Source organism: Athalia rosae, chromosome 4, assembly GCF_917208135.1.
Source record: "Athalia rosae chromosome 4, iyAthRosa1.1, whole genome shotgun sequence".
Lineage (NCBI taxonomy): Eukaryota > Metazoa > Arthropoda > Insecta > Hymenoptera > Athaliidae > Athalia > Athalia rosae.
The window spans coordinates 9068985-9092180 of NC_064029.1; the positions used below are offsets into that span (position 1 = coordinate 9068985).

A 23196-nucleotide genomic window follows, 5' to 3' on the forward strand; every position below is an offset into this window, starting at 1 on the left:
CCCGTCGTCTTGCTCTCGAGTAACGTACCTTGAGAATTGCAGGCACTATGAATACGAAATCATTTCATCAGCATCTAGTTGGTCTCAGGTGAACGTTCTCTCCGTTTTCATAGCTATGTAAAGTTCTTCTTCCGTTCCCCAGGAAGAATAACGCCGTGTTATGCAGCTCGTAAAATCCAGTTTCTTTGGCGAGTTTGCGATGAGGGAGCAAAGGAAAAATGGACGGTCGGTTTATTCATTCGGAGGAACTGGGGAAACAGAGAGCAGTATTTCATTTTTTTCTCCCATAAAATTTATTTAAAAAATTATCGTATGGATATTCACAGAGAATCGTGCTACCAAAAACGCTGATCAATGTTGTCGTTTTTTAAAGCACGATTCGATTCGAATTTATTGTTAAAAATCAGTCCAACACCTAACCGACACCCTGGTCCCCGTACAGTGTAGGAGAGAAATTCTATCGGATTGTTATTAACAATTCCATTATTTCTCGATCCTAATGTAAATTTATAATCGTAGAAGAAGAATTCGTTGACAATTTTTTATTGCGTCCTCCGCATTTGTTTACCACTCGAATTCTGTAATCTATACGTTTATAATTTCAAGTTATATCGATCCACCCTTGAGCTTTAACGTATATTAAATTAATTTAAATATCATAAATATTTATATAAATACATAAAATATATTACTATTATTCCGAAAATATATTAATTGTAGTCATATTTAATTTTTTTGTCTGTTTCTTTTTCTTTTTTTTTTCTTTTACATTCTTCTAATGATAAAATTAATGAAAACTGGATATCATTTTTTAGTATTCCTTGTTTCTTCTCGTATATATATATACATTTGGCAGGTACTTGGAAGCGTGCGCTTCTGAATTTTACAATTCAATTCATTGAAAAAAAAAGAAGAAATAAAATCAACACATAAAATGAAACGAAATAGTAAAAAAAGCAAACGATAACAAAGAATAGTAAAGATTAAAACAATAGATAAATGTAATTTTTTTGTTGGTCGTAGATGAGATTGCAATAAGTTCGTTCAATTATTGCAACCTCATACCGAATGTGAAATAGATGAATAAATATCTAAATATCTAAACTCAAACAAAGGTTTTTATAAAATATGAGAATAAACTATGGAATAAAGTAATCAAAGGACAAACTTAACGAGCTTATAATATTATTAATTTCGATAATGATTATTAACAATCGTTGATTAGTTCCGATATAGGTGAGTCCGTAATGATACTAAAGAAGAATTATGTACAGTGTTATTAATACCCTTTTTGGCAGATATCATTATTTTAACAAATCTTAAATAGTTATTACAATTCTAATACGATCGGATATTTAAATACATACACATTTAATTTCTAATAACAAACTATATTGCACTGCCGGCCAAAGGCGTTTCTCATAATGTTAAAAAAATGTTTTTAGCGATTTTTCAAATTATGAGAATTAGCACGACTCGTCATATGAAATTTATCTAACTAACTATTCGTATCATATAATTAAATTCAGCTGTTATAATCAGCCGTGGGTTAAATAATTAATCTCACTCGTACGATTATAATTACAGAACGTGAGTTTTTATCATACCCGAATTATGAACTCGTAATTGACGTGTAGCGCTTTTCACTGTTAAAACTAAACTTAGACATACTGGCCTTCATTTCGTGTATTATACCAAGTTTCTACCCTAGGGGATTCAAATTGAACAGAGAAAAATAAAAATCAACAATATTTTCTGGACACTTACCGTACAGTCAGAGATATGGGTAATATTGGCAGTTTTATTTTTAAAAAAATTTATCTTGCATCGTGCAAAAAGTATAAGTATATATATATATGTATATTATTACCGATATGGCAATTATTCGTCATGCGATGTCTGTTAAAATGACTAGGATAAGAAATTCATTTAGTATAAACTACGAGAAAGCGAACAATGCGAGATTATTGAATTTACTGTAGTAGGAAACTAGGAATAATTGTGTTAGAAAAACTAAAACGGCACAATGATGAGCGCTCATATTGTTGTAGACGATTCACCGATTTCGAAGCGATATACGAAACATTTCAAACGAGTTAAATTCTAAGACAGAAAATCGGGCACCTTCGTCCCTTTGTGATAACGTATAAACTAAAAGGTACCCTGGACTCCGTTAATTTCACCTGCGGCACTTCTATATTTTTACAACTACAAAACCAAACTATTTCTCTGCCTACCTCCCGGCAGAAGGACGGTTATGAAGCTATCGGTCTCACCTTCGTTAGACTCGAAATTCGTCCTTTCCAAAACTCCTCCTTCGTTCCTGATACCAAAGGCCTGGAAATACGGGTTCCGCACGTTCACGTCCACCCCGGAATCTACGCTCTTTGAAAAACTGGACATCTCGGAGAGCTTTCTGAAGTTACCGAAAAACACGCTATCGGTTCCCACGCTCTCGGCTCCGCTCTCGCTCGCTCCGTCGCAAACCGATTCTGTTTCATCGGTTTCGGAAACGCTGCATACGTCCTGTACGAGTAAATTTTTATTCGAACCGTTGCTATCGGTGCTGCTCAGGTATCCGCTGTCCTCGATCTTGTAGCTAGTCGGTCTTTGAATTCCGTGAATTGAGTGACTTCTGGGTACACTCGTCCCTCCGGTTTTTCTCAATAGCGAGGGTTGATTTGGCGCCAAAAAGGTGATCGATCCCTCGGAAATGCGGCACCTCGGTTCCCCCACGGATTGTCTTCTTCTTCTCTCGGATCCGGAAAGCTTGTGGCTCGGGGACCCCTTGCGTATCGGAGGATAGCTTTTCGTGTCAACCGCGAACGCCGGAATCCTTCCCTTAGACTTCGGTGACCTCGAAGTCGTCCGAAGGGACGCTAGGTTCTCGTATTCACCTTCGACTCGCCTTCCGCAGCTACCGTCGATGCGGGGATTTCCGATCACAGTATTTCTACTGTCGCTCCTGGAGAGGCGATTCTTTTTATCAAAGTTACCAAGCGTCGCGAGGGACTCGAAACTGTTCGATATTGTGATCCTTCTCTGGTGGCAAAGGCAGGTTTCGACTCGCTCGAAATCCTGTCGATCGTTAGCGCTGGTCCCCACTGCGTAAAATTTCACTGGGACAGAAGTGATATCACTGGCAGTAGGGGTACCAGTATCAACTCGACTCCTGTCCCGCCCGTTTTTTGGCGGTGGCAGAGGTGGCTTAGTTTGTAAAATTTCTACGAGACGCGGGGGTTTCGGCTGTTGGTAAATCGACTCATTGATCGGCGTTGGAACGACGTCGGGTTGATTCTGAGGCTTTCTCTGCCTTTTGGCGTGCTTCGTTTCCGGAGTTAGATACCTTTCCTTCTGCCACGAAGATCCATTTATCTCCGGATCACCGTTAAGAGAACGCGTACTACTCAGCAGTGCGGAATTCTTCAAGTTACTTCTGAGTCTGGCTTCGTATATCTCGCGTAAACTTCCATAGCTTCTCTGGAACGGTGTCGCTACGTCGTTAGAATTACTGTGATGATTATCGTCGTTAGTTCTGAAACTACCTCTACTACGTAGCGATATGTGACCCGGTCTTTCCAAGGAGTCAACGAACACTTCGTCTAGATTTCCTTTCTCGTAGTTCACGGCACCGTTTATTTTCAACTTCATTGGTTTCCGGTCAAGCGTATCTGGTTCGTATTCGGACTCGTCTTGTTTCACATAGTTCTCCGGCGAGTCCAGAACTTTGATCGTGAGGTGTCCCGGGTTTTCCGGTTCGTACTGGATCTCCGGTCCCGATGAATCACTTCCGGCCGGACTCGCGTACCCGTCATTAACGTAAACCTCGCTAACCAGAGAGTAACTCTGCGTTCTTGGCAAAATCAATTCGGAGAGAGTGGTTTTCTTCACGTTATTTTCCAACGCGTCGCTCTTCAGTTTAGATATCGTCATCGACCCGGTATTTATGTTGAATATAGCGTTCTGCATGGTCAATTCTTCGTCGAGAGGCAACGCCGTCGAAAGAGCGGGGCTGGAATGACGTTCCGTCGAATCCGGAGACGACGATGATTTCAGACTACTTTTCGACCGCTCGAGACTGTCGACTTCGTAGTCGATCGCTTTGGTGGATTTTGGACGGTAGTCGAGGGCACCGGCCACAACCATTTCTTGGATCACTTCATCCATGAGTTTCTTAGCCGGATATTTACCGTTGGGAAGTTCCTTGATCATGTCCGGTAGCTTCTTAGGCGCCGGGGGGGCTCTGGATTTTTTCGTTCTTCTCACCGGCGTGTTGACGGGCGATTCTTTGGCCGAGGATTTTGCGGATTTTTGCGAATTCGTCGGAGTAACGGTCCCGTCTCTCGTGATTTGAGTCTCCGGTAATTTCTTCTCGAGGGACTGAAGCGATTCGAGATTCGCATTTTCTTCCATTTGTTTTATGAAGGAGTTCTCTATTGCCTTTCGTACCTTCGCGTTCACCGTGTCGTTTATATCCATCGAATCTCCATTGGAGTTACACTGCATATCGTAGTACCTGTTGTAATCGGTTTCTTCGAACATCGAACGGGTGGATCTTTTCGAGACGCTCATGTTGTCGTCGTTTTCCATCCTTTCGCTCTTCGCGATATTCTGGAAGGTTCTCAGCATCGGTGGATTGTCTTTCCAGGACGACGAAATTGCTTTGTTAGCGATATTGAGATTGTCGGGATTCGCGAAGTCGCTCTTAGCCATTTCCTTCAAGTACTCGAGATTCTTCGCGAAGCTCCTAGCATTTTCCGCAAAGTTCCGCCTGCTGTCCTCCGCGTCCTTCCACCGTCGCTCCGGCGGTTTCACATCCTCCAACCACGCCCGTATCCTGCTTTCTCCCAGGCACAGATGCGACGGTACGGGAATCGCCGGGAGGCTTGGCTGAGATTCTCGGCAACCGGGGCATCCGGTGCATCCTTGAGATTTTTTCGATCTCGCGACAGACCCCTGCACCGAGCTTCCTCGGCGGTGCAATCCCGATCGACCATTCCGTTCCAAGTTCGAGTCTTCCTCCGGGATTCCTGCGACAGAAGACGGATAAGGAATGTCAGTTTTTCAGGGAGTGGCAACGATCGTTCGAGCCATCTCGATTATTCGCTCACCGATAAGCGTTGGGACGAATCTCTTTGCTGCCATTTTGTGTTTCGCTATTGATATTACCTCCCGAATTTTGAAGAGGAACTCGATGGCGGCCGGAGGTGGGGCCTAGAAACACACCTCTCTGACTTCGATCATTTTGCATACCTTAACCAATCTCGCTATAGCTTACGGATTACACGATATCTACGTCATTGCGCTCCGTGAATGTTCACAGTTTCCAAACGGCAACGGCCAATACCTCTTCTTTAACACTTACCAGCAACAGCTGTCTGTCGAAATACGCCGGGTTAAAGTAAAGTTTGCGTCTCTGTGTTCCAGGTAACGCCGAGCTTTCTTGATGATGAGCGTTCTCGATCGTTTCCACGATCCGAACATCCTCGTCGGGGAGTCGTTCCCCCAATATGGAACCTGTTCCAAACATCCCCTCGGACTCCAGATACGCGTAGTGAGGATGGACGACGGCCGATGTGACCTTTATCGATTAAACAACAGAGGCCGATCGCGATATTTTTTTTTGTTCATTCGCCTCGCTATCTCCGCCGATCGTATACTCACGTTTTCGAAGCCCTGTTCGCCGTCGCTTTGCGGAAGGTCATCGCCTAGTTCGCTTTCGCTGGGTCCGCTGTTCGTGTCGCTTTCGAAATGTCGTCCGGCCGACAGCAGGGGGTTGTTTTTAACTATACCGACGGTGTCGCGAGCCCCGGTGATTCCCGTCTCCGGTTCTTCGACCCTCTTTTTCTTGTTCCTCCTACTGTGCAGGTACAAAAGAACACTGGCGACGTAAATCAGGGCAAGCAGCACGGAGGAAAGTCCTATCGCCGTATACTCGACGGTAGAGAGACCCGGTGCGGATTGAGCGTCCGCGACGAACATGACCTCCCGGACGCCTGAGGAGAGGGATTTAATCGTTCAATTACGCTTAACCACCCTGCGAAGACGGGCCGCGCGGCCGAGCCTTCAATTAACCGAAGAAGGCACGCAAACTCGATCTACTACTCACTGTTTCTTGCGGGGGAACCGGCCACCCGGAAAGCAACGCAGGGGGAGAAAACCTCGGGGATAAGGCGTTCCGGATCTGCATCTCGGCAGACGAGACGCACGATGATAACTCGACCTTCGGCAGCATCCCTGAGACCGGAATCTCCGACCCACTGAAAGACAAGTTCGATCGTTATACATACGCGGACCGTAGATCAGCTGAAATGGAAGTGGACGAGTGGATTTTTACCTGCAAATAAGTACGCCCTTCGTCCCGGAACAATCTTAACGGCGGTTCTGCATTTGAAAGATTTCGCAGTTCGCTCCATCCGGCACGACTGAGTTGTTGGGCGCCCGCAACTCCGCATACAGGAATTTTGACACCTGAAAGAAACGCGAAATTGGAGCTGGTCAACCGAGGTATACGGTGTACCGACGATAAGTGCGGCAGGTTCGAATATTTATTTTTATTTTTCCCCCAACACGTTGCGGGAATTGAGTTACAGCCGAGACTCGATGCTTTCGCGGCGGGTACCGAAAATTCGAGAGGATCAGTTTTTTTATCGGAAATTCTTCGAAGGGTGACGCCTTCGGTGTACGTCGTAGCGCGCTTCGCCTTTTTCTTGCTGCTTAAATTTTATACACGTGACGTCCAATTAACTCCGAAGCGGAGCGAATTCGACGAATCTTATCTAGCAAATATGCGTAAAAGACGAGAGTAGGTGACGATCTGCCGTCGCGTGCACTTTGGGGGAACTGAATATTCACGTTGCGTTTCATCGCGGTGTCGATGAAAAATCTCAAGTGTTATTACGAGACGAGATATTCTTGTTTCAAATAAAAGTTTGCGGTAAATCGCAACCTCTCACATCGTCAGCGAATCCTCGCAGACTCGCATTCGTAAGGATGCAATTTTGAAACTAAAGGAAGTATAAAATAAAGTACACGTTCACCAGTTTTAATTAACGAAGATATTACGCCACGGCGGCGTTAATCAATGACTTTTGATTACCTCGAAAAACAACCCTCAACAGGCCTATAAACGATAATGTCCAGTCTATAAAATCAATTTGAAAAACCAGAGCATAACCTGGGATTTTATTATCGGTATACCGTATATAATGTATAATATAAATGTTACCGCGAAACCGCTAGCGGGGATTTCCTGCGAGTCTGTCCGAAGGGAAGAAAAGCAAAAGAAAAAAAAGAAGAAAAAAAAAACAACGCCAAAAAGGAGAAAGAAAAACAAAAGAAATATACATCGAATGAAAAAGTCAAGTTCGTTGATGGCTTCGATGGCCGATGTAAATATCTTCTTAACTACGCGTATCTCGAGCAAGGACTTAAATTCTCAGTGACACGCAACGCCGCCGCAAAGACGCGACAACTTTGCGGCCACGTAGAGGTATACGTATATAGCTGTTTCTCCGCTGCCGCTGCTGCTGCTGCTGCTGCTGCTGCTGCTGGTGGTGATGCCGCCGTTGCACCTGTGATTATACTGCGGAGTCTGCGAGACGCAATGATTCCCCTATTATACCGCCTGCGCGAGGATATGTCTTCTCCACAAAATTACAGTCATTAAACTTGGTTAGCAGATTTTCGTACAATATATATATATATATAACGTAGGATATGTTCCTCTAACAAACGTTTTACAGGGTCCTCAATTGTTTTTTTTTGTTTTTTCTTTGCGATTATAAAAAATACTCTGCGGCTTTCGAGTTCCATCGTCGTGTGTATTTTTATTTAATAATTTAACCGTACTTTCTCAGCGCCATATTTGTCGAAGGAAACTTTCAAAAGTATGAAGAACTTCGAAGCAATCGCGCGAAGTATAATTTTCAATCTTAATTTTGTGGGAAATTTCGGGAAAACGCGGTACAGAAGGTTTTAAATTTTCGCTGGATTTCTCTAGCGGGACAAGCGGAATTGAGATATCTATACTTTTTACAGTTAATATCCGACGCGTGTGCGCGTTATTCACGCACATTTCAGAAAGTGTGCGTATCGCACATATTCTTTTTTCAAGAGTGGGTTCTTGAATTTTATGACTACGTATAGAGGTAATCTCATACCGGGAGTAAAAATATCCATAAAAGTCGACTTCGTACGTCAAGCTTCTGACAAGATAATAAAATTCGCTAATTATATATTCCGCCTACTTCGTGATTTTACTACTCAATTCGCAAATCTTGTTCAACTTAGATATTTTATGCTCAGGTACGATGCGTAGAATTTTGTCGTGTGAACGGGATAACAATCATAACGTAAACGTGTATACCTACAGCATATTCGAAGGTGATCCATGAAAATCGAGACGAGGAATTCGTTCGTTATATACCCGACTCGTAATCATATAATTCTATTTTTCATTTTTCGCATGTTCTGGATTTCCAGATCGCTCTGCCTTCTTGTAAAATCGTCTCGCGTAGCCAATTGTTTCCAAGATAATTAACAAAAAAAAAAGTTACTAAAAATAAAAAAGGCCAAAAGAATCGCAGCTTACATAATTTACAACCATCTGGTTCATGAAACGCTTCAACTGCGCATACGCTGCAGTTATCTTCATCTGTTTGCAGAATTCTTCAAAGGGATACCATCGAGTGTGGGATATACGTAGTGGGATATATATGTATACACACGAGAGTTAAGTACCGAGGTAACTCGTACATGAATTTCTACAGCAGCTTCTGTTATCCCTGGAGCCGCGGCCGACAACCGTACGAAGAAGAAATAGATATGGAGGCTATTAGACTATAAGGTACACCGCAGATGCATATGATATAGAAAACAAGACGGGGTCCGCTAAGCTCACACTTAACCACCAGAGGCTCCGAAGGTGCTCGGAGTAGCCGTAGCCGTAGCCGTGCGGATGTTTTATCCGCGTAAACGTGAAAAATGAACGATGAAAAATTAAATAAAATTCACCCACCTCGGTAATTTCGCTAAAAGAAAACAAAAAAACAAAAAAAAAAAACAACTCACTGAATTATTACCGATGCTAATTAACTCTTGTAATACGCGAAGTGCATCTGCAAAGCTCCTCTGCACAAACGTCCAGGAAAAACAAGTGTCTAATATATTACGGAATTAAGCGTGAAGAAAATAAAAAACTGACTGAAAGAAAAAAAAACACAAGAAAATCTGTACTGAAAATTTCTCTCTCTCTGAGCAGCTGAGTTTTTTTGAGCGGGTAAATGCGCGCAGGTCGTTCCTCCGGGTAGTTTTTTTTTTCTCTCGTATTCGTATTTTTTTTTTTTTTTTTTTCGAATTCCTCGTTTTCGGCACACGTGTTTCGGGCGAACGACGGTGATATCGGTCGCATGCAATGCGTACAATACATCCCCGACGTGGCGGTGGTGTGTAATAATCGCTATCGAGATCACGAGGATGGAAATATGACGGGAAACTCGATACCTCGATGGGTCCAGTCGAAAAAACAATGAGTATATACATATATATATATAGCGTAGAGTATATAATAATGTATAACTGTTACAGTCCTCCGCAGCTTGCACTGTGTAGCATCACGCAGATTACAGAGATCGAGAATAAGACCGCCGCTCCGCCGGGCCCTTTGAGCCGTGAAGTACATATATATACATATAAAAGACGGGGGTACCTACGCCGACGTCCGAAACGATTACGTCTTGACCTCTGCCTTCTCCACGCTGATGCGTGTATACGGCGCATGTAACCCGCACACCTACGCATACAGACGTACGTACTTATACGACGCGTACGTATATGTAACTCGAAATCAAATGACCGCCGGTATAATCAAAATTGCACCGCGCGCGCCCGTTCGAAAATAAAAGAAATTCAGCCCCGAACTTTTTTCACGGACAAAATTATCGTGGGACCCGATCACGCGCGATTTAAATATTAATAACGATAATCGACGGCGTATTCGCTGCTCGGTTTTTACATCATTGGCGACAAATCGTCGTATTTTCACACCGAGAAATATTGTACGCGTCGATCGCGTGCGGACGAAAAGAAACCTCGCATTCGCGTTCGAGTGTGGTACATAAAATTTGATATTAAAAAACTTCTTCTTTACATACGGGTATGTACACGTACCAAATATTGTACAGCGGGTATATGTATACGTACGTACGTACGTACGTCCATCGCCTATGGGGAAACTAATAGTCATAGCAAGCTCAATTAATTTTCGGTACTCCATACGACAAGACCATATTAATTATAATGACGTTTCTAAAGAACCTTGTCGATGCTTGACTCACATCGATTGCGGCTTAGAGTATTAGAATAAGTAGATGAAAGAAAAAAACAAAAGGAATTGAAAAAATGATACGACGTTAATCACATATTCGCGTTTCGCGAACGTGAGTGTATATAATATACCTGATAATTCATCAGACGTAACACGACGGTGTACGAATGCGATTGGAGAACCGAGCGGACCAGATAACTTTTTTAGTTCGCGAACTATCGGTGGTCAGAGCAGAAAAACAATGTGTCCACGAGAATGTTAAAGACAAAAAAAAAAAAAATTACTCTCAAAACTTACCTTGAAATCGTATTTCCGCTTGAGGGTAGACAATTTGACCACGTTGGGGCAGAAATACGTAAGGCACTTTTTCCGAATTTCCATTATTACCGACAAATTTAGCCGCGCTGCACTCTGTAATAAATGGAAAATAATAAAATGAAATAAAAAAAAAAAAAAACGGAACGAATGAGTGAAAAAAGGAATGAATGAACAATGATGTATCATGTATAAAAAATTGAATGAGTTTGAAATTAATGATTATAAATTCTTAGAACATCTGATTGGACTCGGAGATATTGTGATAAGTAAAAATAAAAATTATTATTATTTCGATTGTTGTTGATTTCTATACTCTTAGAATAGACGTAGAATCTATACGTACGGATATATGTGCGTAAAGTTTAATACGAAGTTGATCGAAGCAGCGTGCGCAACGCACGTACCCATACGTATATAATATAATCTACGTACTTAATGCGGATATGGGAAGGTAGGTAGCTACGATTGTGAGATGTATGAAGGAGCCAGATGTGGCGTGAAATAATAACTGGAAGTCCCGCTGTTAGATTTATCGGCAGCTGCTGACTATTAAGTTTACAAACGAACTGGGGTTCCGTTAAACTGACAGCAAAGTGGTGTGTAAAAAAAAAAAATAAAAAAATAAAAAAAAAATAAACGTTAGGGGACGAAAAAATCAAATGAGAGGAAAAGAATCGTACGAACGTGAAGCTGCCGATGGAAAAAAATACCGTCGATCTGCAACTCCTGAAAGAAAGTAGCTACCCGTATTTTCCCTTGAAACGATTCGACGCAAACCGTCGAGAGGATCGGAAATATGAATCACAATTATTTGCGGTCTTCCGTCTTTTTGCTCTCTTTCTATCGAAAGAATCAAATCGAGGGCAGTACGGCAGAACATTCACTTATACGTGACCGATTTCGTCAAATATTTGGAGACCGAATAACGATATTTTTATCCAATCAACACTCGCGACATTGTAATTGGGCAAACGTTGGGCGCGCGGGGGTTCCGATCCGTCTGGAAGGGATCAAAAAAAAAAAAAGGGTATCGCATAAATCGATCATCGCGCGCAGGTAGCCACTGCCCTCGATTTTTCGACGTTGATAATTTATGGGCGATTGGAAAAACCGCGATCTTCGCCGATCCCCTGATTCGGTATGGGACAAATTGATGATCCGGAGATCGTTCGGCAGCCGTCATTCCATCGATCAAACGATACCCGTGTACAGATACCGTTCGGGTAGCGACTTTTCAACAGATCTTTTCTCGTCGATACTTTGATCTTTTTTATTTTCATAATTGTTTTGCTGATTTGGTTGCGAGTCATTCGCTACCGGGACCCCCCCCCCCCCCACGTATCGGGCCGGACGTTTGGCAAGAAACTTTCGGTTGATTTAGATGAGATAATCGGCCGGAGATCTTCGCGATAGAAATCGCGAGAATTACCATTTCTCGGATCTTCGAATCACACGGGTGCAGGTGGGGTTGATTTGTTTTTTTCTCATCGCGGGCTCACTTTTTCGACAACCTTGACGAACGACAGAATCAAAGATTTGACTACTTTCTTGAACCGGTCTAACTAATAAAGTTGACGATTAATTATCAAACCGGACCTGCAGAACCGTTAACTTTATTTTATGTTGAACGGCTGGTTCCGCAAAAGTTCAAGAATTCACATGCATGATATATGTATATTCAAAAGACGGTCTTAGATTTTCAAATAAATTTTTCTAATCCAAGCCAAGATCAGTCAAGTTGGTGATAATTATCGAAATAGCGGCGAGATATTTTTTGTTCTTATTTTTTTTTTTCCTCGAATCCGCATGTGAAGCGATGATGCAATGAACATTATAAATGGAAACGTTTCCCGTTCTTTTCATGCGTAATATATACCGCGCGGAAGAATTAGTGTCTTTTGGATCTTTCGGAGTCAACGGTACTCCTCGTCGGGTCCGGGGTCCCCGATGTTCAATCGAGATATCGTCGTCTTTACCTTCAGCGTATCGTTTCGTTTCCTTTCGTCTTTTCGTCGTTTTCTGTCTTGATCGCTGTCAAGTTCGCCCCGCAGGAGCTCGTTTAACGTACAAGGAAACCCCATAAAATACACGAAACACCGTATAAACGAATGCGCCCTTAACGCATCCTCGAGTGAGTGTACATATAAACGAACGGCGGAGCGCTTAACATATTGAAAAAAAAACAGCAAAAAAACAAAAAAAAACTGCAAAGAGAAAAAAAGTAGAAAGTAAAGTAAAGGAATAAAAGTATCCCGAAGCTTCCTCGGCAGTCGATTTTGATCTGAAAAATACGGCGAACGAAATTGTAATTTTACTCTTTTCTTTGCCGCGGAAATTAAGGAGCTGGCAGATACATGCAAATTTTAATGTTCCCATAAATCCGATGTGATCAAATTTGCGAGCGTCTCGAGGATTTTGCTGAAAATCATCGGTTAACGTACGTCGCCCTCGTCCGGCGATAAAAATTACCTGATTAAAAACACGATTTAGATATTATTTAGCACCGTTTCCCGAGAATTAAATTTTCGAGCGTTCCTTTCCCAGGGAACACTTTGAAATCTCGGCGTATTGTAGACGGGCCGTAATAAAACAATGAAGAGAAAAAAAGGAAGAAACAAAAATAAAACGAACGTAAGTAACGGCCGGTGTATAAACTAACGAGGAAAGATAAGCTATTGGAGGCCCTCAGGGATCCGCAGCTGCTGCATCAGCAGGTAAGAATCGAGATGAATGTTTCTAGCAAAAGCGATTGCAGATTCGTCCTCCGCGCAACTGCAGCCAACGTAGGTTAGGTATATATCTGTATATACAGGAATAGGAAGAGTAGAAAACTCCGCGAGTCCTTGCGGATCCAGTCACGCGACGCCGAAGGTAAAACGTTAACGTTTAAACAACGAATTCCTCCGCTAAATATTGTACACCTATAGCGATACGAATGTATTTGCACATTTTCCTATTTTTCATTAACTTGTACGGAATTTATGCGAGATGTCGTTAATCCTTGAGAAAACGATATTTCTCATCGCGTACTCGCGGAATTATAAACGGACGACATCGTTGCGGGATGCAATCAACCGCGAAGTGAAGAAAAATGAGAAAATGAAGAAAATTTTTTTTTTTCTTTTTTAAAAACAGGGAGAAAGAAATCCACCTCACCTTGCAGAAAATTCTACAAGATGCGAATATACATATATATAATAAGAGGAGACATTAACGGAGACATTGATGGTACTCTTTTTCGTTTCCTTCCTCATCTTCCAATCGGAAAAACAAAATCTCGTAATTTACGATAGGAATAATTTAGTCCGGCTATTTAATGGCGTCTATTAGTACGCCTGGCTTTAGCTACCTAATAGTAGCTATACGGAGTAACGCGGTGGTACCCGAAGTATCCTCGAGTAGATTTCTTTTCGGTATAAAAAGCGGAGCCATTACAGAGACGTTTACGGATCTCGCGGGAGATCGCTCGGCACGTGCGCGAACAACGTTCGGGATTATATCTTGCGGAAAACGCTTTATAGGAGCCGGAGAACGATGCGTGCTCTACAATTGACATTGCTACCCTTCCATCAGATACGGAAACTACGGCGAAGGGGGGGGGGGGCGAAGGGGGGAAGGGGGGAGGGAGGACGATCGCTCGGATGAATTACAGAGATTGGATCGGCGCACTTGCCGATGCCGTAATAGCGCGAAGTGCAACAACCGTTCCGGGATGTTTCTAGAATGTTATTTTTTCATTTTACTTGCGCAGCGCCGACGACGGTGTTTCACCAGTCGTGTACGCGATGCCGGAAAATCGCGAGTGGAGCAATTTTCATGTTTTTAGTGTAAGATTGAAAAGGTAATGAGAGAAAATATTTTTCATCCGACGCGTTTACAGATTATTGCGGCTGACGTATGTATAGGTGTACGCGTATACGAGCGCGTGGTGCACAAGGGGAGATGCATTGTAATAGATTTAATTATCATAAAATTTCGTTGTCCTTTTGCGCGCGCGCACGTGCCGTCAGGTGTAATAAATTACAATAAAACTTCTTTTATATGGTAAGGTTGTAATTACGCTATTTGCAATGTAATGATTATACCGCCTCCGTATAATTTATGGGCGGGCAACGACCACATAGTAAATAGAATAATGTGTACTTCGTCTATGAAAGTATAAAGTAAATACTTATTAGAAAATGAAAATTAAGAATTACGTGGCCGTTATAGCGTTATAGGCGCGGTGTTGGTCATTAACTGCAGCTTCATTTTATACGCAAACATTGTACGTATGCCATATCGTATGTACGTACGTACACCAACATATACATCACGCCTTTCGGTAAATATACGAAGCGAACTTTACCCCCCCGAAACCGAAAGATGTTCGAACGTGATTTCGAAATTTCAATTTATTCCGATTTTATTCATGAGCTCTGTAAGTGAATATTTTATAGGGAGTTTCGAGAAAAGTGGAATCGATCTTCTCGTGGTCTCACACTCGATCGTTTGTAACGAGATTAATAATTTCACGTGAATTTCACAAATCTTACCAAAAACCAATTTTTTACCATTTTTTTTTTTTTCGCTTTCAGCAGGGCAGAGATATCGGTTTTTCTTATTGCATATGGCGGCGTGTGGTGTGAAGTATGAGATCGGCTGATTAAAATTCCACAGGGAGGAACGTTCGGCTTAATCAACGCCCTAAGACGATACGTTAAACGATTCACGACAAATTATTATAACATAATTATTCCGTTTCTTTACATTCGATTCTGAACATCTCTCGGTTTTTTTTTTTTTTCTTTCTTTTTTTTGCCTTCGCACCGATAGTTAATCACACTCTCTCTAATTGCAGGTAGTTAGAAGTTATAAATCAACTTAAATATTGTCCGTACACGTACGAAAACTTGTATAAATTTGAATGTCAAAAGGTTTTCGAGTTTCGTAACAGCGCTACCAACGGTCTAATTTTCTTTTTTTCGTTTCTCCTACTTGTTTTTTCAAACTTATCTCGACTAACAATTTTTATGACCTCCGCAATTCAATTAAGGACGATGAATCGATCTCGTACATATATGTACATTCAGAGGTCGTTGCGCCTGATCGCTGCGACGTCAAGATCGAATCTACCGTAATCTTTTATTAATTATTGCACACGTATACATATAGATATCGCGCATAATGACGCGACAACTGAAAAATCCGTAGGTTGAAAATTATGCCAAAATAAAATAAATCGGATGTGAAATTACGAGGCTGGTGTCTGATTCATAGAATACGCACACATGTACCTACCCATGTACGCTTGGTAATATGTGTTACATAAAACGGGAAATTCTAAACACCTGCAGTTATAATCCTCCCAGAGTTCACGGTCATGATCACGTCGTAGTGTTTCTATTCGACGTAAAAATGCACCACGGTATTGCAGAGTCGGTGCGCGAAGAAGTCCCATTAATATCGAGGCGGACGTGGTGCACGCTGGGTCACCGGCGCCCGCCTTCTTCCTTTTTCACTAGGTGCGGAATCGCGGGGATATCGCGATGATCGAGGGTCAAAGTGCAAAAACCGGGAGTCTTCGTGTTATGGAAGAGAAATGTTGTCGCGTATATCCTATAGAGAAACTTAATCTCACTTCGGTCGCAACGTACATTAACCGTCGATGATATATACCCGTTATACCGACGCAACGGATCCCACGCGTCGATTGAAATATGCCTGCGTAAATTTTCATCGAAATGAGATAAGAGAAAAAGAAAAAGAAAAAGAAAAAAAAGAAAAACTATAACAATCCGACGGGACGCGAAAGTAATCGAGTGTCAAAAAACGACGCTGTGTAATTTGACGCGGATTTCACCTATGCCTCCCCACCTATTCGATTAAGATTGACAACTGGGACTACAAATCTTTCGTGAAAACTGTAAATTAACGAGTTCCGATGGGGTCATAAAGTCTCCGTGTCTTTTTCATCGACGATAGGTATTTTACACTTCTATAATATAGCCGCATATGGGATCGTGTATACGCCATTAAAATTTCATGTGTGTTTGCTTCGGGCCACGAAATGCCACCGGAGGAGCATGGAAACACGATTACATTTCCAGCCTGTAGTAATATGGAGACCCACGACGTACGGGTATAGTATATAAAAAATACTACTGCTAACACGAGGTCGTGATCTCCTCCCAGTTAGGAATACGCCGGTTAGTTGAATACAAACTAGAAATGATCAAACGATAATGTCGTAAGTACGTTTGATTGGAATCAATTTTTTCCGAAAGACCCCTTCCCAGAAGAATTCAACTCTTATGAATCAAATATCCGATAGTCGTTGTTATCACTATTATTATTCTCTTAATTTTTCGATTGTAATACCCGCACCGTTACAAGCATTCTTCACTATACCTGAGTAGGTACGTACACGTGAATTGATACGTAACTCCGTGTTCTTATGACTTTTCATTTTTTTTTTTTTTTTTTTTTTTCTCTCGATTTCGTTGCGGGATCATATCGACGCGAATAGGTCACTGTAATGGGTGGTTACATGGTATCGTGTATAATTTGGCATTTCTTTCCGTATGATTGACGCGAGGACGAAGAATAACTGATTTTTCTTTTTGTGTCTTCTGTTTCTTTTTTTTCTGTTTTTTTCGGTTTCAGTCGTTTTATTTTATTTTATTTTATTTTTTTGGAAGAGCATATAACCAGTACTTATGAAGAGGACGCGTAATTATGATTTGGCAGTGACGTATATCGCATGATCTCCCTTCGGAAGGTAATTTTCGGCCGGAGGGCAGAAGGATCCGCAACGAACGGAGGGACGGACGGTAGTCGAGAATTGAAAAGGTAATGGCCGCCATTTGTAATCCAGGTCGTACAGTTTCTTCAAAGGTCCTTATACACACGTACCGGGCGGCGGGTTGCAGAAAACGCTTTATATGCCGCTGCATTAATGTTGCACTCGTACGAACCGTACCCTCTCGCAAAAACGAGAGAAACGAAAAAGAAACAAAAAAAAATAAAAAAAAAAAAAATGGAAAAAACGAATTAATTATTTGTTCTTCGCAAAGTCGATCACGGTTTTTGCACGACCCGCCGGCATCCTAGCCTTTTAAAGGTCAGGCACGTCTCCGATTTTTCATTCCGAAAAATCAGAAAGCAGCCTCCGCGGTAGTATTCTTCCCATGCGGACGTACGTACGTACGTACGTACCTCCGATCCATCAAATTCAATGGATTGTGTGTATATTGTTAAGTACCGTCTTATTTTAGCATGTGCAGGATAAATTACACACGGAAGTTATTTGGAAGTATGTATATGCAAATGTAATTGTTTGCACGATTTCTTCCGATGTAAACGCAAAATTATATTTCAATCAATATTTACAGCTGATTCGAAACGTGGGCTACGTATACACGTAGTTTTCTTTATTTAACTTTTCGATTTTTTTTTTTTTTTTTTTCTCTCATTTCATCGACATCGTCTACCGGTTCGCATCGCTATCCCCCATATTAGTAGTTTATTAATGAATTCCTTTAAAACGAACATCAATTTCTGCGTCGCTCTCCGCTGTACGGAAGAGTCATGAATCCAGCGATTCTGCTAGCCGTATATCCTCCTCGTAGAATTACGAAGGAGGTCTTGTCACGGCGGATTTATATTGAATATTGGATATTGGATATCGACGGGGTAAAAGTATGAAAAAAAAAACAAAAAAAAACTTTGACGTTTCGCGCATATATTCAGATTTTTTTGACGGCAAGAAATCTTAAATTATTATTCTTTCACCTGCCTCTCTTCGCTTTATTACCTGCAGTTCTGACACGGTTAAACGTACCTCTGTAACACGCTTGAATCCAAAGGTTGAATTACTATACTTCACGTCCGGGGTGTTCACGTCGATTTTCGATATGGTAATGAAGAATCAATCGGTTGCGCGGACATGGGATTCAAAAGGCGTTGTTACGTCGCGAAGGCTGAATAAAATCCAACGTCAATTTTTTATAAAAAACGGAAGAAGTTTTCGTTGTTGTTTTTTTTTTCTTCAATGCGGACGCGTCGCGTATCATTACGCGAAGTAAGAACCAGGACTATGGAGTTTCCTATCACACGTTAAGATCCGTTTTGATGCATCGAAGATAGGTACACGGAACCGTTACATCGATCGCATCATCAAATGACCATTAATTTTTCACACGCGCGTACTCCGACGCAAGCGATGCGAGAATTCGGAATAGCGTCGGTACACCGGAAGAGCTTTATTCGGTTTCTTTTTTTATGTTTTTTTAAATTTTTACTCTCGAAACAATGGGAAAGTTGAAATTTCACGAGAGTTCGCCGATCTCTGGACTACGTAGGCGCAGGAGTTCCGCAGCTCTTGCTACGAAGGAATTTAACTTTATACCGCTGCGCTACAGGCGATAATTACGGGCGTATGTAACAATTATCGAAAGGAGAATACCGTGCACCGTGTGCTCCACGGTATACGGAAACGGCGTTGGGTTAATTGGAGAACAGTGGCAAAGCGTCGGTTTCTGTCGCGACCTCTCGACCTTTCGTCTCTCCTCCGATCCCGTCCGGGATGAGTCCGGAGGTCGAAGAGTGGTCATCGCCTGACGTTCCCTACCGTATTCCTATTTCAGGGAATCGTACGGCATCGCGTGGACCCGAAGCGTTCGCGTAATTAGGTACTAATCAACCGTATCGGATCTCAACAGATCCCGTGTAACTGGAATCTACCGCGCTAGAGGTGAAAATGTAGAATCGGTTATTATATATATATATCAACAGCTCGATCAATCATCGAATTCAAAATCTAATTAAAGACGTTTCTCAAAAATCTTTCATCTATTCACGCAAATGACATTAGCGACTTGTCCGACTGCTTTGATATCGATGTATCTAATCACCTCGGTAATTAACGGACCCGACCGACTCGCGAGGTCATCGAAGAAGCGAAGGGGGTTGAAAACACGACTCCGATCCACGTCACTTCCGTACTACGTCTCCGTACACGCCGATATTATACATAAGTCGCGAACACGCCGGTTAATATTATACCCGTGATCGATACCACGATGTCGCGACGGTGACGAATGCCCCCCCAACTATTTCCAGCTTCGATCGATCGTCGTATGCACCTTACCGATAAAAATCGAGGTGCGAAACTGTACCTGAAATATTTACCCCACAAACAAGTTTTCACCGATAATTAAAAACTCGGGTATAAAGTAAGTCGGGAAATGGCTTGATAACGACGTACGTGTCGCGTTGTGAGTCGGATTGTAGGTTGCAGGTGTGCGACGAAACGACGACGGTGAGCAGCGTGAGCCGAGCCGCGAGGTGTCGATGATTGATGAGGTTCGGTACCTCGGGTCATTCGAGAGGGTCAGAATGTCTCGTCGGTATGGACGCCTAGGTCGTTTGGCTGGAAGGATGAGGTATACTAGGAAGAGGGAAACAGAAGATGTCATTTATCTCCGTGGCAATGGTCGTTCGTTTCAACTTGTTTGTATTATGGGCATTACGTTATGCGCTTTTATGATATTCACCGTGTGCTGCCGTTGCCGCTGCACTGCGCACGGTCCCTCGTACGGAAATAATGAGTTTACTGAATGTAATGTCTCCGATTGACCGGTGACCACCACTTCCGTTTATCATCCCGACAATGCAAACTCGCGGCGTGTAATTTATTTTTATTTTTTTCTTTTTCCCCCTCACTCCATTCAGGCGTGACCGGGGAACGTCGGCGTTCGCGTGTAATTCACGGTAACCATGTTACCCACGTGTATACCTATGTACACACTATGCCGAGTATTAATTATATCGTTTATCGTTAGATGAATAATTACCAACACACGAGACTTCCGCGTTTTCCTCATTTCTCGACCCCTGCGACTGACCCCCGCCGATTCATCGTTGTTTACTCCGCACGTGTACGAGGGTATCTCTTCCGCCGTATAAGCGAATGAAAAAATACACCTCGGTGGTTCTTCTTTCTCGAAAGAGCAATTTTATTCGTTGGTTAATTTCGTTTATTTTTTTTTTACCGTCCAGGTAACTTGGATCAAATCGTAAATTATCGAAGCAAAATTACACCGGTGCAGATTCCAGAAGATCGGTGCCGAGTATTTATATAAATTGACTGTCCATTTTCGGCTTAATACTGACGTCAACGTAACCCAGACGCCTCGAATGTCGTATATAGTAGATTAAAAAATGACGACTGACAAGAAAATAAAAAAAAAAAGGAGAAAAGTAGTGAGAAAAAAAAAGACACGGGTGACCGATAGCCTCGGATATCTGCAGACTCGATTATACGCGTATACTTATACGTGTGTATTTATTTATTTATTTATTTTTTTTTTTGAAACTTTAAATTACGTTCGCGATTTTCAAGCAGAATTCCTGCATGGCGGAGCCTGCGCCGCGCGTATATCGGATAATCGTTCCCTGTCGTGAATATCGGAGTATATGATAACTTTTAGTTTTTTACTCTTATGCAAATGCGATCGGCCGCGTATGCGCCTAATAATATTGCGTGTGCGTAAAAGTGGCAAATTTCAGTCGAACTTCTCGCGCCTTTCGCCCGGCTAATTGAGTCGTTTGTTACTCCTGCCACTTTTAAATTCTTTATCTCTTTTGTCTCTCCGTTATTTCTTCCCTCCTCGTCATTTACTTCCTTTTCTTCCCTCTCGCTTATTTATTCATTTGATATTTTCCTCTTTTTTTCTCGTCTCCACTTCGGCGTTCTTGCCTCGGGTATTTTTTCAGCTCCTTCAGTTTCACGTTACTTCGATACGATCGAATAAAATATGGCGACGACAGAATTTACGGGATAATTATTACCTTTATTAATTACAACGTCCGATACAGCAGAGGCGGGTTTCATTCCTATCAATTATACGTAAGTTTTTGATTTTTATCTACCGATCCACGCGACTATAACGATAAATAAATGATTCGCGTATTATACCTTTCGGTTTCGCTATAATTTGAGGGGTAAAAAAAATTTTCCTCTCTTTCAACTCTGAAAATCGAGACGTACAATTGTATCGATCGGGTGTATTACAGTGCGGGATGAGGATGAATTGCCGGTCATCAGAAATCCGAACGCAGATCGAATGACCGATTTCCGCGCGGTACAACAAAGACAGCGCTCGGACAGAACGAGAAACGAGAGGGGATAAAAACACGGGGGGGGGGGAAAAAAGAGGAGCAAAATGACAAGAAAACGAAATAAATGCATCCCGCATTTCCGATGACACGCTCACGGATGACTTGAAATAACCGTAACAAACCAATCGCTCTCAAAAATTGCATCAATTTATATAGTTTCGTTCTTCGGTTATTTGTTTGAACGTCCGTGCGCGCGGTTTATCATCATTCATTTATTTCCAGGCAACGATCGGTTGCGAGCCAAGTTGAAAAAGTGACACGTCCGTGAATGATCGTAAATAAAATTGATGAAAGCCTGCATTCGACTGCGGTGCAGACTTAATTATAACCCACACACGTATACATGTATATACATATATGTATGGTACGAATCTATACTCCGCTGGATCTCCACATCGAATAATAGGGTTTCCAACTTACAAAAAAAAAAACCGTTCAAATGACGATATTTAAATGAACGAATCGACATGAAGAGAGAGAGAAAGAGAACGAGAAACTGGTGAAATATTGAAAACTCACCGTGAATGTCTTCGACGCATATGTTGAGGTCTTCCCTGAATACGGGAAGTTTTTCGTTGCATTGACACGTGCAGGAGCTATTTGTTACAGGAATTCCAACGGAATTCGATTTTGCGTAGGAGTTGAACGGACTGGCGGTACCGCTGCTGAGTACGACGCACGCTTGGGTGCAGGAATCTGAAGAGAAAATTGAAAAAAAAAAGATCAAGAATATTCAGGCGATAGATACAAATTAGTGAGTCGCAACGACGCGTGTGTTCGTGAATATGAAAGAAAGACCGGAGACAGAGGAGAGGAGATGAAAGAAAAAAAATAAAAAAAAATCGGACACACCCGTACGTTATATAATTTTTCAACAACCGTGTAATAGCGAAGAATGTCACAAAGCTTAACGAGAATTAATCCTGACGAATGTTACTCGCTTTCATAGATTTTAATCAAATTCGGACGCATAAGGTACGCACATGTGTATCGATGAAATATACCCCGACATAAATATGAATAAATAATTGAATAAACAGATGGGTATATGCTAAGCTTTGTATAAATTTGAGAAATGATATTTTACTAGCGCTACAGGGTGTGCAGGTAAGGCAATAAATACGTCGAATCATTATATAGAAAAATGATCATTATATGCGATTATTAATTATTATCTGTCCACAAATATATGCATGGTATAACGTAGGTGTACCGTGTTCGGTAAAATGTAATTCAGAAAATGGGAAGAGAAGAGAAAAAGTCATTACTCGCGTGGGAATTTCAGCGCAGTTTTCTACTTACGCTGCAACGGTCATTGGCTGTGTGAGAGGAGGGGGGGTTGAAAAAAGAAGAAGAGATCGGAGGACGCGTTGGACTTTTCTTCTGCA

The 23196-nt window shown here is 41.9% G+C and overlaps 1 protein-coding gene and 1 long non-coding RNA gene across 2 annotated transcripts in view; one reads left to right on the top strand and one right to left on the bottom strand.

Moving 5' to 3' along the window:
• Positions 1–255: 255 nt before the first annotated feature.
• The window catches only part of LOC105684385, a 65207-nt gene continuing 42266 nt past the window's right edge, over positions 256–23196 (bottom strand). Inside the window, exons 3-10 of the mRNA XM_012397692.3 lie at positions 22328–22504; positions 10625–10738; positions 6338–6471; positions 6110–6260; positions 5665–5996; positions 5366–5581; positions 5112–5214; positions 256–5030 (exon numbers count right to left, since the gene is read on the bottom strand). Coding sequence (XP_012253115.3) covers positions 2209–5030; positions 5112–5214; positions 5366–5581; positions 5665–5996; positions 6110–6260; positions 6338–6471; positions 10625–10738; positions 22328–22504 — 4049 coding nt within the window. The 3' untranslated portion in view covers positions 256–2208. The remainder of the gene's footprint in view (positions 5031–5111; positions 5215–5365; positions 5582–5664; positions 5997–6109; positions 6261–6337; positions 6472–10624; positions 10739–22327; positions 22505–23196) is intronic.
• On the top strand, positions 6480–9148 carry LOC125500684. Its single transcript, XR_007278134.1, has 2 exons — positions 6480–7674; positions 8667–9148. It is a non-coding gene; the product is annotated as an uncharacterized LOC125500684 (long non-coding RNA).